Here is a 14,323-nt window from a genome sequence, read left to right as displayed (position 1 = left end):
AAATTCTGCATATTATTATTTAGAAAACAGAAACAGAGCAAAAGTCTAAAAACACAAAACTCCATACTGTGGAGACCTGGAAATTACTCAAATTCAATACTTTTCCATACTGTATCTTTTTTCCTTTATTAAATCAATAAACCAAATTTAGAAATCCGGTCCAGATTTTTGTACAGTGTAAACATTATGACTTGGGTCATTCTGTTTTCTTTGCCTAACCATGGATGTGTGCAAATTATATGTTATATTTATATACACTGCCTGGCCAAACAAAGGTCACCACCTGGATTTCACTAAGCAACAAGGTAAGAGCCTCCCATTGGATAATTACTGCATGGTGAATATGTTTCAGCTTGCAATGAGTTATTTAACCCAAATTGATGCAGTGAGTAGCTTCTCATTTGTTAAACAACCATGTCGAAAAACATATCCTGTGGTCATGGAAAAGATGTTAATCTGTTTCAGAAGGGTCAAATTATTGGCACGCATCAAGCAGAGAAAACATCTAAGGAGATTGCTGAAACTACTAAAACAGGGTTAAGAACTGTCCAACGCATTATTAAAAAGTGGAAGGGCAGTGGGGAAACATCATCTTAGAGGAAGGAATGTGGTTGGAAAAAATCTTGAATGATCGTGATCGGCGATCACTTAAACGTGTGATGAAATCAAATTGTAGAAAAACAACAGTAGAACTCAGGGATGTTTAATAGTGAAAGTAAGAGCATTTCCACATGCACAATACAAAGGGAACTCAAGGGGTTTGGACTAAACAGCTGTGTAGCCTTAAGAAAACCACTTGCCAGTGAGGCTAACCGGCAAAAACGGCTTAAATTTGCTAGGGAGCATAAAGATTGGACTCTGGAGCAATGGAAGAAGGTCATGTGGTCTGATGAGTCCAGATTTACCCTGTTCCAGAGTGATGGGCGCATCAGGGTAAGAAGAGAGGCGGCTGAAGTGATGCACCCATCATGCCTAGTGCCTACCGTACAAGCCTGTGGGGGCAGTGCAATGATCTGGGATTGCTGCAGTTGGTCAGGTCTAGGGTCAGCAATGTTATGTGCCCAAAGAATGAGGTCAGGTGACTACCTGAATATACTGAACGACCAGGTTATTCCATCAATGAATTTTTTCTTCCCTGATGACACGGCCATATTCCAAGTTGACAATGCCAGGATTCGTCGCGATCAAATTATGAAAAAGTGGTTCCGGGAGCATGAGACAACACTTTCACACATGGATTGGCCACCACAGAGTCCAGACCTGAACCATTGAGAATCTTTGGGATATGCTGGAGAAGACTTTATGCAGTGGTCCAAATCTCCCATTATCAATACAAGATATTGAGAAAAATTAATGCAACTCTGGACAGACATAATTTTTGACATTGTAGAAGCTTGTGGAAACGATGCTACAGTGAATGCATGCCGTAATCAAAGCTAAAGGCTGTCCAACGAAATATTAGAGTGTGTGACCTTTTTTTTGGCCAAGCAGTGTATTAATGTACATATATTAAAGATTTTATATATTTATTATTAAATTATATTACTATGAGGCATATCGTAAATGTGAGCATGAGAAACACATAGATGTTTTGGCTCAAACACATTGCACTCTGTCATTGCTGCGTAGAGGAAGTTTGGGAACATTAACCCTCCAGGACATTTCACTCCTTGGATGCACAGGCTGTACTAACCATTCTTTAAGATAGCAGCAATAAAGTACCCTACAGGTAATCCCACCGCCAAATAATGCCGACGTATGCACAACGTAGGAAACCTGTAGCGACTATTACAGCGCTGTGACCCTGTTCTGCAGACCGAGATGCATTGGTGTAGTGTAAAGTTTAGTATAAAGGTAGTTTCTCCAGACTTGTGTAGTATAAAGTTTAGAATAAAGGTTGCTTCTCCAGACCTGTGTAGTAAAGTTTAGTATAAAGGTTGTTTCTCTAGACCTGTGTAGTATAAAGTTTAGTATAAAAGTTGTTTCTCAGGACCTGTGTAGTGTATAGTTTAGTATAAAGGTTGCTTATCCAGACGTGTGTAGTGTAAAGTTTAGTACAAAGTTTGTTTCTCCAGACCTGTGTAGTGTATAGTTGTCACAAAACACTTGCCTCCCGTGAGTCACGTGGTTTGGCCCACCACGTGGAGTGGGAGGGTCTCTGTTTAGTTGTGACCATGCCTGCACACCTGCACCGGGTCAGTGTTGTGTCTGTGTGTATATAAACCCGTGTCATGGAGTGCAGTGCGGTCTGTCCTTGATATGTTCGCCTTTGTGATGTGTTTGTCTTTGTAAATGGTTGTTTAGGTTCACGCTTGTTAGATGTTTGTAAATGTTCACCGTTAATGTCATGTGTGAGTGCCAACATTGTCTTCATCATGTTAATTAAAATCTGTTAATTAAAGTTTAGTGTACAGGTTGTTTCTCCAGACCTGTGTAGTGTAAAGTTTAGTATGAAGGATGTTTCACCACACCTGTGTAAAGTTTAGTATAAAGTTTGGTATAAAGGTTCTTTCTCCAGACCTGTGTAGTATAGTTTAGTATAAAGGTTCTTTCTCCAAACATGTGTAGTATAAAGTTTAATATACAGTTTAGTATATAGTTTAGTATAAAGGTTGCTTCTCCAGACCTGTGTAGTGTATAATTTAGTATAAAGGTTGCTTCTCCAGACCTGTGTAGTGTATAATATAGTATAAAGGTTGCTTCTCCAGACCTGTGTAGCATAGCTTAGTATAAAGGTTGCTGTTCCAGACCTGTGTAGTATAAAGTTTAGTATAAAAGTTTGCTTCTCCAGACCTGTGTAGTATAAAGTTTAGTATAAAGGTTGTTTCTCCAGACCTGCATAGTATAGTTTAGTATAAAACTTGTTTCTCCAGACCTGTGTATTATATAGTTTAGTATAAAGTATAGCATATGGTTTACTATAAAGGTTGCTTCTCCAGACCTATGAAATGTAAAGTTTAGTATAAATGTTGCTTCTCCAGACCTGTGTAGTGTATAGTTTAGTATAAAGGCTGTTTCCGCAGACCTGTGTAGTGTATAGTTTAGTATAAAGGTTGCTTCTCCAGACCTGTGTAGCATAGCTTAGTATAAAGGTTGCTGTTCCAGACCTGTGAAGTATAAACTTTAGTATAAAGGTTGTTTCTCCAGACCTGTGTAATGTTTAATATAAAGGTTGCTTCTCCAGCCCTGTGCAGTGAATAGTTTAGTATAAGGGTTGCTTCTCCAGACCTGTGTAACATAGTTTAGTATATAGTTTAGTATATTGTTTAGTATAAATGTTGTTTCTCCAGACCTGTGTAGTTTAAAGTTTACTATAAAGTTTAGTCTATAGTTTAATATAAATGTTGTTTCTCCAGACCTGAGTAGTATAATGTTTAGTATAAAGATTGTTTATCCAGACCTGTGTAATGTAATGTTTAGTATGAAGGTTGTTTCTCCACACCTGTGTAATATAAAGTTTAATATAAAGCTTATTTCTCCAGACCTGTGTAGCATAGCTTAGTATAAAGGTTGCTGTTCCAGACCTGTGAAATATAAACTTTACTATAAAGGTTGTTTCTCCAGACCTGTGTAATGTTTAGTATAAAGGTTGCTTTTCCAGCCCTGTGCAGTGAATAGTTTAGTATAAAGGTTGTTTCTCCAGACCTGTGTAGTATAAAGTTTAGTATAAAGGTTGCTTCTCCAGACCTGTGTAGTGTAAAGTTTAGTATACAGTGGTGTTTTTAAAGTGTTTGCCCCTTCCTGATATCTTATTTTTTTTACATGTTTGTCACACTTAAATGTTTCAGATTTAGAAATTCAAAAATTCAGAAATTCAAATATTAGACAAAGATAACGCAAGCAAACACAAAATGCAGTTTTTAAATGAAGGCTTTTATTATTAAGGGGGAAAACAAATCCAAACCTACATGGCCCTGTGTGAAAAATTGTCTTTTGGAACTTTTTGGAAGGTGTATGTCCCATTACATCTGGTGTAAAATTAACAAAGCATTTCAGAAAACGAACATCATAGCAACAGTAAAATATGGTGGTGGTACTATGATGGTCTGAGGCTGTTTTGCTGCTTCAGAACCTAAAAGACTTGCTGTGGTTAATGGAACCATGAATTCTGCTCTCTACCAAAAAATCCTGAAGGAGAATGTCCGGCCATCTGACCTCAAGCTGAAGGGTTCTTGGGTTCTGTAGTAGGACAATGATCTGAAACACACCAGCAAGTCCACCTTTTGAATGGCTTAAGAAAAACAAAATGAAGACTTGAGTAGCCTAGTCAAAGTCCTGACCTGAATCCGATTGAGATGCTGTGGCATGACCTTAAAAAGGTGGTTCATGCTCGAAAACCCTCCAATGTGGCTGAATTACAATTCTGCAAAGATGAGTGGGTCTCAATTCCTCCACAGTGCTATAAGAGACACATTGTCAATTATTGCAAACACTTGATTGCAGTTGTTGCTGCTAAGGGTGGCCCAACCAGTTATTAGGTTTAGGGAATAATAACTTTTTCACACAGGACCATGTAGGTTTGGATTTCCCCCCCCCCCCCCCCCCCTTAATAATAAAAACCTTTATTTAAAAACTGCATTTTGTTTACGTGTTTTAAATTTAAATTTGTCACATTTAAGTGTGACAAACATACAAAAAAAAAAAAAGATATCAGGAAGGGGGCACTTTTCCACACCGCTGTTGCTGTTCCAGACCTGTGTAGTGTATAGCTTAGTATAAACTTTGCTTCTCTATGACCTGTGTAGTTTAAAGTTCAGTAAATAGTTTATAGTTTATATAAACTATATAAAATCTAAACTATATAAATATAGTTTAGTGTAGTGTTTAGTATGTAGTTTAATTTAATGTATATAGTTTAGTAACTTGTTTGGTTCATAGTTTAGTATAAAGGTTCCTTCTCCAGCCCTATGCGGGCGTCGGCAGCGTTTGGGAGGAGCTTGGACATCCTCCGCTGCCTGGGGCGATCGTTTAAACTGTTCAGCTGCTGGGCTACTCACCTTCAGCTGGGAATCGGTGTATTCGATAGCTAGACATGGATTTGGGCGCAATGTTATCACGAATTGGAAATGGAAACGTGGATGAAGTAGAGAGGTATTTGCAAGCTTACAACACGGAGGTGAGTTCCTGAAGTACGCAAATTACCCAGCGTTAGCTAGACGGCTAACTGGCTAAGTGAAGAGCTCTGGGCTGCTAGCTAGCTAACCTAACACAACACACAACACTAACCTAACCTAACCTAACCCAACCCAACCCTAACCCTGACCTAATGTAACCTTAACCTTAACCATAACCCTATAACACGTTAGCAGCTTTAGTAAACAGAGGCGTTGTTAGTGGTGTCGGGTTGTTTTTACTCGACTGGATATCGGGCTAATATACGAGCTAACGCAGCCAGCTAGAGGTCATATTTAACGAAATAACTAGACATATCAACATGTTTTACACATAAGATTTGCTATATTTTCATTAGCTTTGCTAAATCAGTTCACTAGCCAGTTTGCTATCTAGTGTGTTTATCTACATTTAGATAGCGTTTAGCTAACTTAGCCAGCGTTAGCTAGCTAGCATGAGCAATTCTGTGTGTGTGTGTTTAGTTTGTGTGCTGTGTGTTAGAAACGTAAGATATCACAATTTTAAGTTAGTTACAAGCGCAGGAACGAACCCCAGACTTTACCCCGTGTTACATGGAGTTAATGAGGACGTAAAGGTGTGTGAGAGCAGGATACAGCGCAGAGACTGTACGTGCTCCAGGAGCAGGGCAAGGTCTTCCCGACAACGCCCTCGTCGTCTCCATTTCCAGGGTGCACACAACTAGTCTTCTACTGCTGTATGTTGGTGCATGTAAGTCGTTCTGTATAAGAGCGTCTACCAAATGCTGAAAATGTAATTTTAGAACAAAAACCAGTATTGGTTAAAATAGTGTGTTAATGTAGATAGATAGATAGATAGATAGATCAATTCATTCCTCCCTCCCAGAGGGAAACTCAAGAATTAAGTTTATAGATGCAGTTTTGTAGTGGATATATTAAACCATATGATCCCATAACATTTTATTGCAGTCATGAAATAGAGAATGAATATTGATACAAGATGTACAGCCCATGTCTATAGTGTCTCATTGCATGTGTTTTTTCTTTGTCATGTTTATTACATGTTTAAGACCTCTTATTGTCGTGAGTTAAGTGACCAGCTAGAGACTTCCACACCTTTTGAATGTCCTGTAGGATGATCTAAACTAGATTCAGATCCTCTTCTACTGTTTACATTGCCTTTCAGAACTGCAGGACATTCACCTTTGACCCCAAAGAAGAGGCAGCCCGAATTGTGAGTACAGGATTGACACTTTTCTCATCTAGTAACTCAGTCTTTTTCCCTTTGAAACTGGGGCTGTCCCTTCTGCCTTCTGTAGCTCATGGAAGCAAGTTTGGTTGGAGGAGTTGGTTGTTGTTCACTCTGGGTTTTGTTTGGTCTCTCCCGAGCAGAAGCTGTGCCAGGGTGTGCTCACGGTACTCACCCGTTCCGCCCAGCCCCGGTATCTGTGCACCTGTCTGGAGACCATGCGCATCCTCTCCCGTGACAAGCATGTCCTGGGGCCTGTAGCTACCCGGGAGGGCATCCTCACGCTGGCAGGCCTGGCCCAGATCCGGCTTCCAGACGCCGACAGGCAGGCTGCACGGGAGGCAGAGTCATCGGTGGATGAGCAGGTGGTGGTGGAAGCCCTCAAGTGCCTGTGCAACGTGATGTTCAACAGCATGGCGGCCCAGCAGGTGGGTGTGGACATTCGGTTGGCGCAGGAGCTGTGCGCCCGCATGCGCTCGTCAGGCTCCACCCACCACGAGGTGAGGCTCTTCTCGCTCCGCCTGCTGTTCCTGCTCTCCGCCCTGCGGCCGGACATCCGGGGAGGCTTGTGCACGGAAACGGGTGCCGTCGGCCTGCTCACCGACGTGCTGGAACGCATCCTGGACATCGGCTGGGCGGGGCCTTATGAAGTCACGCCCCCTGATGGCCATACCCCACCTATTCCGCCGGAGAAGGTCGAGCAGACAATGGAAGCCCTTAAAGCTCTGTTCAACGTCACTTTATCAAACTCCAGCGATGAGGTGAGGATTGGCTCTGCCTGTCCTAGCTACACCAGGACTTTAATTTTGTTCACAGTGCTTTATAGATTAAAAGCACCTGTTTTCTGTAAACACGAGGAAAGCGTACTGGAGGTTGTAGTGAAAGCAGGGTGCAGTGTCCATACCTGACTTCGAAACTGTACCCTGCAGGTTTCAAATGTGTGCTTTGACTACCCGACCAAAGAGCCAGTCCTCAGACACGCTGGTGAGGGCGACTGTGTGCCACTGGGCCTCATGCTGCTTTTCTGGGCAATGTAGCACCAAGAACACCCTTTTAAATGGTAGCGCTAGTATTACACTCTCTCTCATTTTGAGATGACCATAACACTACGGTGAGTTTGGGAACAAGCCGCTGTTTAGTAGTGGCTGAGGGGCCGTGTCCTGCAGTCTTCAGCCTAAAGCTTTAGCCTAATTAAGTTCGGAGAGCTCTTGTGCCTGTAGTGGGCCTTGGTGCCAGCAGCCGTGTTAGGTTTATCAGTTCAGTGATCTGTCTAAGGACCCTCTGTTGCGTCGACCGTGATTGGTTTCCTGCACCAGAGGCTCTCAGCTGCAGTCCTGAAAAGTCTGTGCGCTGCACTCTTGTTTGCTCTGCGGTAACACAACTGGCCCGAATGGGCAGGTGCTGAGCAAGCTGAACCAGAACCCCTCAGGACTGGGACGGAGAGCCAGGCCAGATGAAATCACATGCTTTAGGGTTTTAGACATTTCTGAAACAAAAATGACAATAAAGGTGAATCACCATGTCTTTGTGCAGAATAAAACTCTTTTAAACCCATTTTTACATTTTGATAAACAGTTCTGAATCATCATTTTCTTAAAATTTTTTGTTTCCTGTTTGTTTATTCAGTAACTTGATGGGAAGAGGTGACGGATCACCCCCCCCCCCCATGACCCCATTCACACCCTCTCAAACAGTCTCAGTGGTAGTCTTATGTGATTATTATTTACTTACAGTATCCATCAGTCCACCTACCCAAATTACCTTTGAATGTGTGGCTGCCAGTTTTTGTGTTTAAAATGAGTGGTGTTTAGTGTGAGTCACCATTCTAACGTGCCTTTATTTCCATAGCACAGTGACCACCAGTTGCGGCTTATCGCAGCTTTAATGAGGCACATTTTGATGCTGAGGGCTCAGACAGAGGAGAAGACTGAGGAGGTTCATAGGTAAGTGCCTTGCCTGGCATGCCCATAAACAGTTGCCTGGTGAACTTTAATCCGAGATTGTATGGTGAAGGCTAGGAGTCTGAGACCACTCGTACGATAAGTGAGGGGTTTGCTGTGTTTTAAGGGTGTCAGTCATCGGTGCTATAGCTTACGTCTGGGTAGAAGACCTCTTAAGGGTGTAGGTTTTATTCTGAAGTAAGATGGGAAGTTGCACATGCTCTGAAGCTAACCTTTAACAAGCCTCATGATGTATTCAAATGCCTGAGCTGTGAGTGTGAGTGAGGACGTGTCTTTATTTTTGATTGATTAATGGTGCACCCCTTTGCCCTGTGGAGAGCCGGTAAACGCCAGCTCTCCCCCCTCACCACCAACACACATACTGTCTGCGTGGGTGGAGCTCATTGTGTGTGTGTCTCTGGTTCGGTTGCCAGCCCTTTCACACCTCTGGAATGTCCTGCTCTCTTGACACAAACACACAATGCCTTCTATCGCACTGCGGCCTGGCCTGCTATATTCTGTCCCGGAAACAAAGCTTGTTGAATGCTGTGAAGCAGGTCTGGCCACTAGTCGCTGGGCTTTTCTTATTCAAATGGTTCCAGGAACCAAGAGCCCCACCCCCGGTCAGGTTTTTCCAAAATGGCCAGGCGCGTGAACGTTTGGTTGGCTGGCGTGGCACACGGACGGCTGCCAGCAGCATGTAGCCTGCACTGTGGCCTTTGAATAAAATCACTATGCAAATACGCGCAGGTACTTTTCATTGTCCGATTCTAAACTGGTGCTGACACCAAACAGCTGTTTGATGACGCAGCAGAGCCAGACATGGAGGAGACAGAGTTCTGATGCAGGCCAGAAGGACAGAGCACAGCGTAGCACACTGCCGTGGTGTTTTAATACCCTATGTAAGAAACAGGCACATGAGAGGCTCCTTCTGACTGGTTGACCCTAAGAATAGTGCGTCTTTACACCGTGAGCATCAGCTCCTGTTTACTCACCAGGCCAGCACTGCGTGACTCTCAGGGCTTGTCCTCTCCGTGTGTCCGTGTGTCCCAGCCACGCCATAAACCTCCTCAGCAACCTCCCCATGTCCTGCCTGGACGCTCTGATCCACGTGCCTGTTCAGGGAGGCCTGGAGAAATACGGAGGCAAGAATATGGATGCTGTGCAGGTGCTTGTGGACTTCATGGAGAAGAGGATTGACAAGGTACTGAACGGGGCCACGTGCCCTAACGAGATGACCTCGTGACCTCCACGGCTATAAGCTGCACCGCTCACGTTTTCGTTTTCCTCTCAGGGGTCCAACTACAAAGAGGGCCTGACGCCAGTACTCAGCCTGATGACGGAAAGTTCCAGATACCACAGGGAGATCCGCAGATACCTCAAAGCTAAGGTGCTGTCGTCGAGTAGGAGTTTTTGCTTGGGCAGATGTGCCCAGCTGTGGCTTCCTCTGCGTTCTGGGGTGCCAGGTGTAATGTATGCTGGGTTAACCTGTAGGTTCTGCCACCTCTAAAAGACGTGAAGGAAAGGCCCGAGGTCGGCAGCACCGTGCGGAACAAACTGGTGCGCCTCATGACCCACGTGGACATGGGCGTGAAGCAGGGCGCGGCCGAGTTCCTCTTCGTCCTTTGTAAGGAAAGTGGTGAGTGTTGGTCTTACTGACTCTTTTGAAGATGAGTGCAGGTGTGAGGTAACCCAGATGCAGGCTCTTCTACCATTTAAAAGGAGAAATGAATATATTCATTATCAGTTATTGCACAAGCCAGTCAGAGAATGCGTAATGTGGGTGTTTCATTATTTCATGTGGTGCTCTACTGTGTCTTGACTCTGACACGTCACCTTTTCTGTCCCAACGTTCCGTAGTGGACAACCTGCTGAAGTACACGGGCTATGGCAACGCGGCGGGGCTCCTGGCGGCCCGGGGCCTGCTGGCAGGGGGCAGGGGCGAGACGGAGTACTCCGCAGACGAAGACTCTGATACAGAGGAGTACAAATCGGCAAAACCATTGTACGTGATGTCCGGGAAGGGACGTAGATTAAGCCCCATTTTGGACTAAATTGCAGTGCCCTAATCCTAATCTGGGTCTGTGAATCTGGTTCTTTAACAGGCAGCTAATAATCTGGGTTATTAGAGATGACTGTGTAAGTGTGCATTGTTTCTGGTTAGCATTAACCCAATCACAGGACACATCGAGGAGCCGATGCCCAACCCGGTGGAAGACATGACGGAGGAACAGAAGGAGTTCGAGGCTCAGAAGCTTGCCAACATGATCGGGGAGTTGTCACGGTAGGAACCGTTCATATCGTCACACCCTACGTCTCGCTACGCGATGTTTTTAAAAAGTAAATAAATAATAATTAAAAAAACAGTGGCAAACCACAGTAGTTTATCAAGTGCAAAGATGTTTATTTTGTGAAAGTGCTGACTCCAAAAATCCTATAACACCATCATAGATTGGCTGGTGTGGTGTCTTACGACTGTTGTGTGTCTGTGGGCCTGTTCTTCGCTACCCTGAGCGCGTACGTCACCCTGCTCCTCTGAGACGCTCCGGTAGGAGCTCGCCGCACTCCCGTCGGGAGGCGCGCCGTGCTTCTCTGCAGGCTCATTACGGCCGGAATCTCCCGCTGCCTGGCTCCGTCTCCACGGCACACGCCCTTCAGCTTCTCCGGCCCCGCCGCGTTAATTACCGGCTAATTGGTGTACGCGGCGGGGTCGCAGGCACACGGCCCTTTTGTCCTCCGCATTCAGACTTATTTATTTATCTTTTAAATACATATACGGCTCTTTTGATACAAGGCTCGGGGTATTGAGTAAAGGTGCCAAACGCGGGCCTGAGATGAGAGCTGGCTCAATTAGGGTGGCTTTGGTGTGTGTGTGTGAGCGCGAGCGCGCGTGCGGACGCAGCGGTGGGGGGAGGAGTTAAAGTTTGCAAACACTAGGTGACGTCATTGTTGTGCTCCATCTATAGGGTGTCTGAGTCATAATAAGCAACGTGTGCCCATGAGAGTCAGATTCCTTCCTTTAGAATGGATCGCTCTTTCTTTCTTTTCTCCCCTATTCTTTGCGGGTGGCTAGGCAGAGGTGTGTGTGTGTGTGTGTGTGTGTGTGTGTGTGTGTGTGTGTGTGTGTGTGTGTGTGTGTGTGGTGAAGACGGTCCACAGTCACCCCAGTATAGCTGCTCAGGAGACAGCCAGGGCCCTGCAAGAATGCCCCCTACCCCCACTCCATTGCTTGACTCGCTCCAATTAGCCCTGACTCACACTCACTCACACTTCTGTCCAGTTCATCAGCTCTGGAACTAATTAGTGTGCGTCTGTGTTTTAAGGGTAGAGTTGAGACTTCTTTCAGACTCGTTAGCTATTGTGTACAGACACCTCTAGCAGTGACCTGAGTCTGTGATGTCAGTTGGTTTTGTCCCCCTGAGAGATGTGCAGAACTTTACTACAGCTCTCCAATGGTACTGATGATGATGATGAGATGATCTGGGCACTTGGTATTCTCCAGACACCTTCTCAGGTTTATTAAAATTCTCAATTTTAACATGGGGGGGGGGGGTTTGTTAATGTACAAAAGTGTAGGTACTGTAGTGTGTCCTCTTTCTCATGGTATTTTGCTGTTTTCTAAAAGAATTCTCTATTTCAAGAATGCAAAATGGTCTGAGCTCAGGAATGAAGTGCAACTTTAATTTTCTAAGGTAAAATCTAGACTCTTCCAGACAGGTTTTGTAAATAACCTGGAATTACAAGTTAATTTGTTCCATGTTTATTTGTTACACATTGCAGAAAATAAATGCAAATGTGCCCTTTTTTTGGCAAGCTTTGATTGGATAATGTTCTGATAACTCATCTTAGGCTTTGCTTTGATTGGATAATGCTTCGATGAATCATCTTAGGCTGAGCTGGTGACACGCGGTGCAGATATAATTGGATTAGCGTGGAGGAGTAGCCATGGCTTTGAAGAGATTAGAATGAGTACTGATCCAGTAATTAAACTGCAGCGCTGGGGGAGAAAGGCTGTAGCCCCCCCCCCCCCCCCCCCGAAAGGCCTGGGTTCAGGCCGGGTGGGGTGGGGGGTTTGCAGGGCCGTCTCTGGGGCCGCGAGGCTGAGGGCTCTCGCACGGGCGGATGTGAAGGACAAGGAAGATGTTCTGCACATCAACAGGCTCCTTTTCGAAAAAGGAGCTGAATAGCACTTACAACAGATGGCACAATGGGAATCTCTGAAAGAGCAGGTGGATTGTGGTGACAAATTGGTGGCATGAAAGGGGTGAAAAAAAAAAGAACCCCCCCCCCCTTCACGATGTCGCATGACTGGCAACAAAAGCATCTTGATGTGTGTTTACTGAAGCTGCTAGCTGTCATTGTTTTCACACATGTTACGCGTTATTGAATTGATTCCACCTGTTGAATTATCTCTCTTTTTTTACATGGTACAGGTTAATTTACAGTTAAAGGGGGAGGGGCAGATATAAGGGGTACATATCATGCCTCTGTGCAAAAAGGGGAACGTGTTGGAGTTTTGTTTTTTTTTTTCCCCCCTTCTGAAGTCTGTGTATAAATAAAAATGTTTTCATAACGTAAAATTACTTCAAGGTGTATGCAAATGAGCGACTACACCCTTCTCCTTCTACAGGCAGCAGCTGATCAGGCCAATGGGAGTGAGGAAGGATGGCTCACTAGCACCCCTAGAGGAGGCTATCCACACATGCCAGGTTGCTGATGGCAGCGAGTCCGATTCAGACTAGCATGAGCCGGTCTTGCTCACTCGGGCACCGAGGAACGCCCCTCCCCCCCTCCCAACCCCACACGCACACCCTCAGGGAAGTGCATCAAGTCCGACACCATTCCGTGTCGGTCCCGGACAACGATGGAGTTTTCCACGGAGGCAGCGGGAATGTGCTGTCCGGGAACTTTTGTCCTTTTGTCTTGGTACGTCGAAGATCTCCTGGGTCACTAGCAGGCCTTAGAGGTTTAGTTTCCTTATCCAAGGTGCGTTGAAACGTTCAGATAAAGCTATGAGGGAGATCATAGAAATGTATACTGTCAAACAAACACCACCTTCTGTATCTTTTTTTTGTTTGTTTTTGTTTTTTTTAATTGGTTGCTGTTGGTCCTTTCTTTGCGCGGGGAGGGAATTCTGTGCCTCATTCCTATGGGCCATAAATACCTAAAGTTCATAACAATTAATAATCCTATTTTAATCTGATATAATAGCCATTTGTGAGCATTGGTCCAGATTGGATGTCTTCTGTAGGTGGATTGTAGATTGTCTAAAGACAGAGACGTGGGCTCTACACAGTAAGTGTAAGTTTAGGGCCCTGATTCAGTGTTGCTTCTAGAGACACGTTTAGAAAGAGCGAAGATGAGAGAAGCTATGAAGTGGTTTCCGATGTGTGCAGGGGACAGCTTGGTAGTCTATAAAAGTCACAAGCAGCACTGGGGATGCAAAAGTTGGTTCGCTCAATATTGCACGCAGTATTGTAACATCATCATAGTGGCCTTAAAGTAGGATTTAATATGTTGCGGTCCACTCTACCTTATAAATGGATGTTAGTCAATATAATGTACTAACCTTATGTTTTCTGAAGAGGGTTGGCTGTAAAGTTCAACTTGCTAATTTCTGTTCACTCCAGCACCAAAAAAGAAGTATGAACTGGTAAATGGGCTGAGTGACTATTTTTTTAGACACTCCACTGGTTCTTCAGTTACAGCTCTTGGGAGTGCCGTCTGGTTAGAGCTTTTAACCAGAATGATCCTCACTTGTCGTTTTCAACAAACATGCCATATTTGCTTATGTTTATATCTGTAACGCTGGCTTAACCATTTTCTACACAGATAAATGCAAGACACCTATTACACAACATACATTTGTGGTATATGTTTGGCACAGAAACTGTTATTTAATGATGTAGAAAACAGCAGCACATGCAGGGTGAACTGGCCCATGTGTAAGGAGAGAATGAGATGTGGCTTAATTCTAACCAGTTCACTCTTTAATTGCATGTAATTGCAGATAAATACCTTGAATTAATGAATGTTTCCATATT

The 14,323-nt window shown here is 44.3% G+C and overlaps 1 protein-coding gene and 1 long non-coding RNA gene across 3 annotated transcripts; one reads left to right on the top strand and one right to left on the bottom strand.

Annotated features, from left to right (window-relative positions):
- Positions 1-3,884: 3,884 nt before the first annotated feature.
- Positions 3,885-5,777, bottom strand: LOC145658456 (uncharacterized). Its single transcript, XR_014124026.1, has 3 exons — positions 5,675-5,777; positions 4,281-4,399; positions 3,885-4,197 (listed from the first exon to the last, which is right to left on the bottom strand). It is a non-coding gene; the product is annotated as an uncharacterized LOC145658456 (long non-coding RNA).
- Positions 4,926-14,014, top strand: ric8b (RIC8 guanine nucleotide exchange factor B). Of its 2 annotated transcripts, none has more exons than XM_027029843.3 (10): positions 4,926-5,116; positions 6,277-6,324; positions 6,483-7,100; positions 8,188-8,282; positions 9,333-9,483; positions 9,574-9,669; positions 9,774-9,918; positions 10,140-10,284; positions 10,444-10,563; positions 12,910-14,014. In XM_027029843.3, exons 1-10 carry the CDS (start codon positions 5,033-5,035, stop codon positions 13,019-13,021), a joined length of 1,614 nt encoding a protein of 537 aa, XP_026885644.2. In that variant the 5' UTR covers positions 4,926-5,032; the 3' UTR covers positions 13,022-14,014. The 2 variants fall into 2 exon arrangements, with proteins under 2 accessions (XP_026885644.2, XP_081571404.1); XM_081715278.1 differs by lacking the exon at positions 4,926-5,116 and adding an exon at positions 5,701-5,841.
- Positions 14,015-14,323: the final 309 nt, after the last annotated feature.

Source organism: Electrophorus electricus, chromosome 6, assembly GCF_041902795.1.
Source record: "Electrophorus electricus isolate QZ-2024a chromosome 6, ASM4190279v1, whole genome shotgun sequence".
In the NCBI taxonomy this organism is placed as follows: Eukaryota; Metazoa; Chordata; class Actinopteri; order Gymnotiformes; family Gymnotidae; genus Electrophorus; species Electrophorus electricus.
Note: the sequence above shows the minus strand (reverse complement) of the source record. Positions and strands in the feature narration are given on the sequence as shown.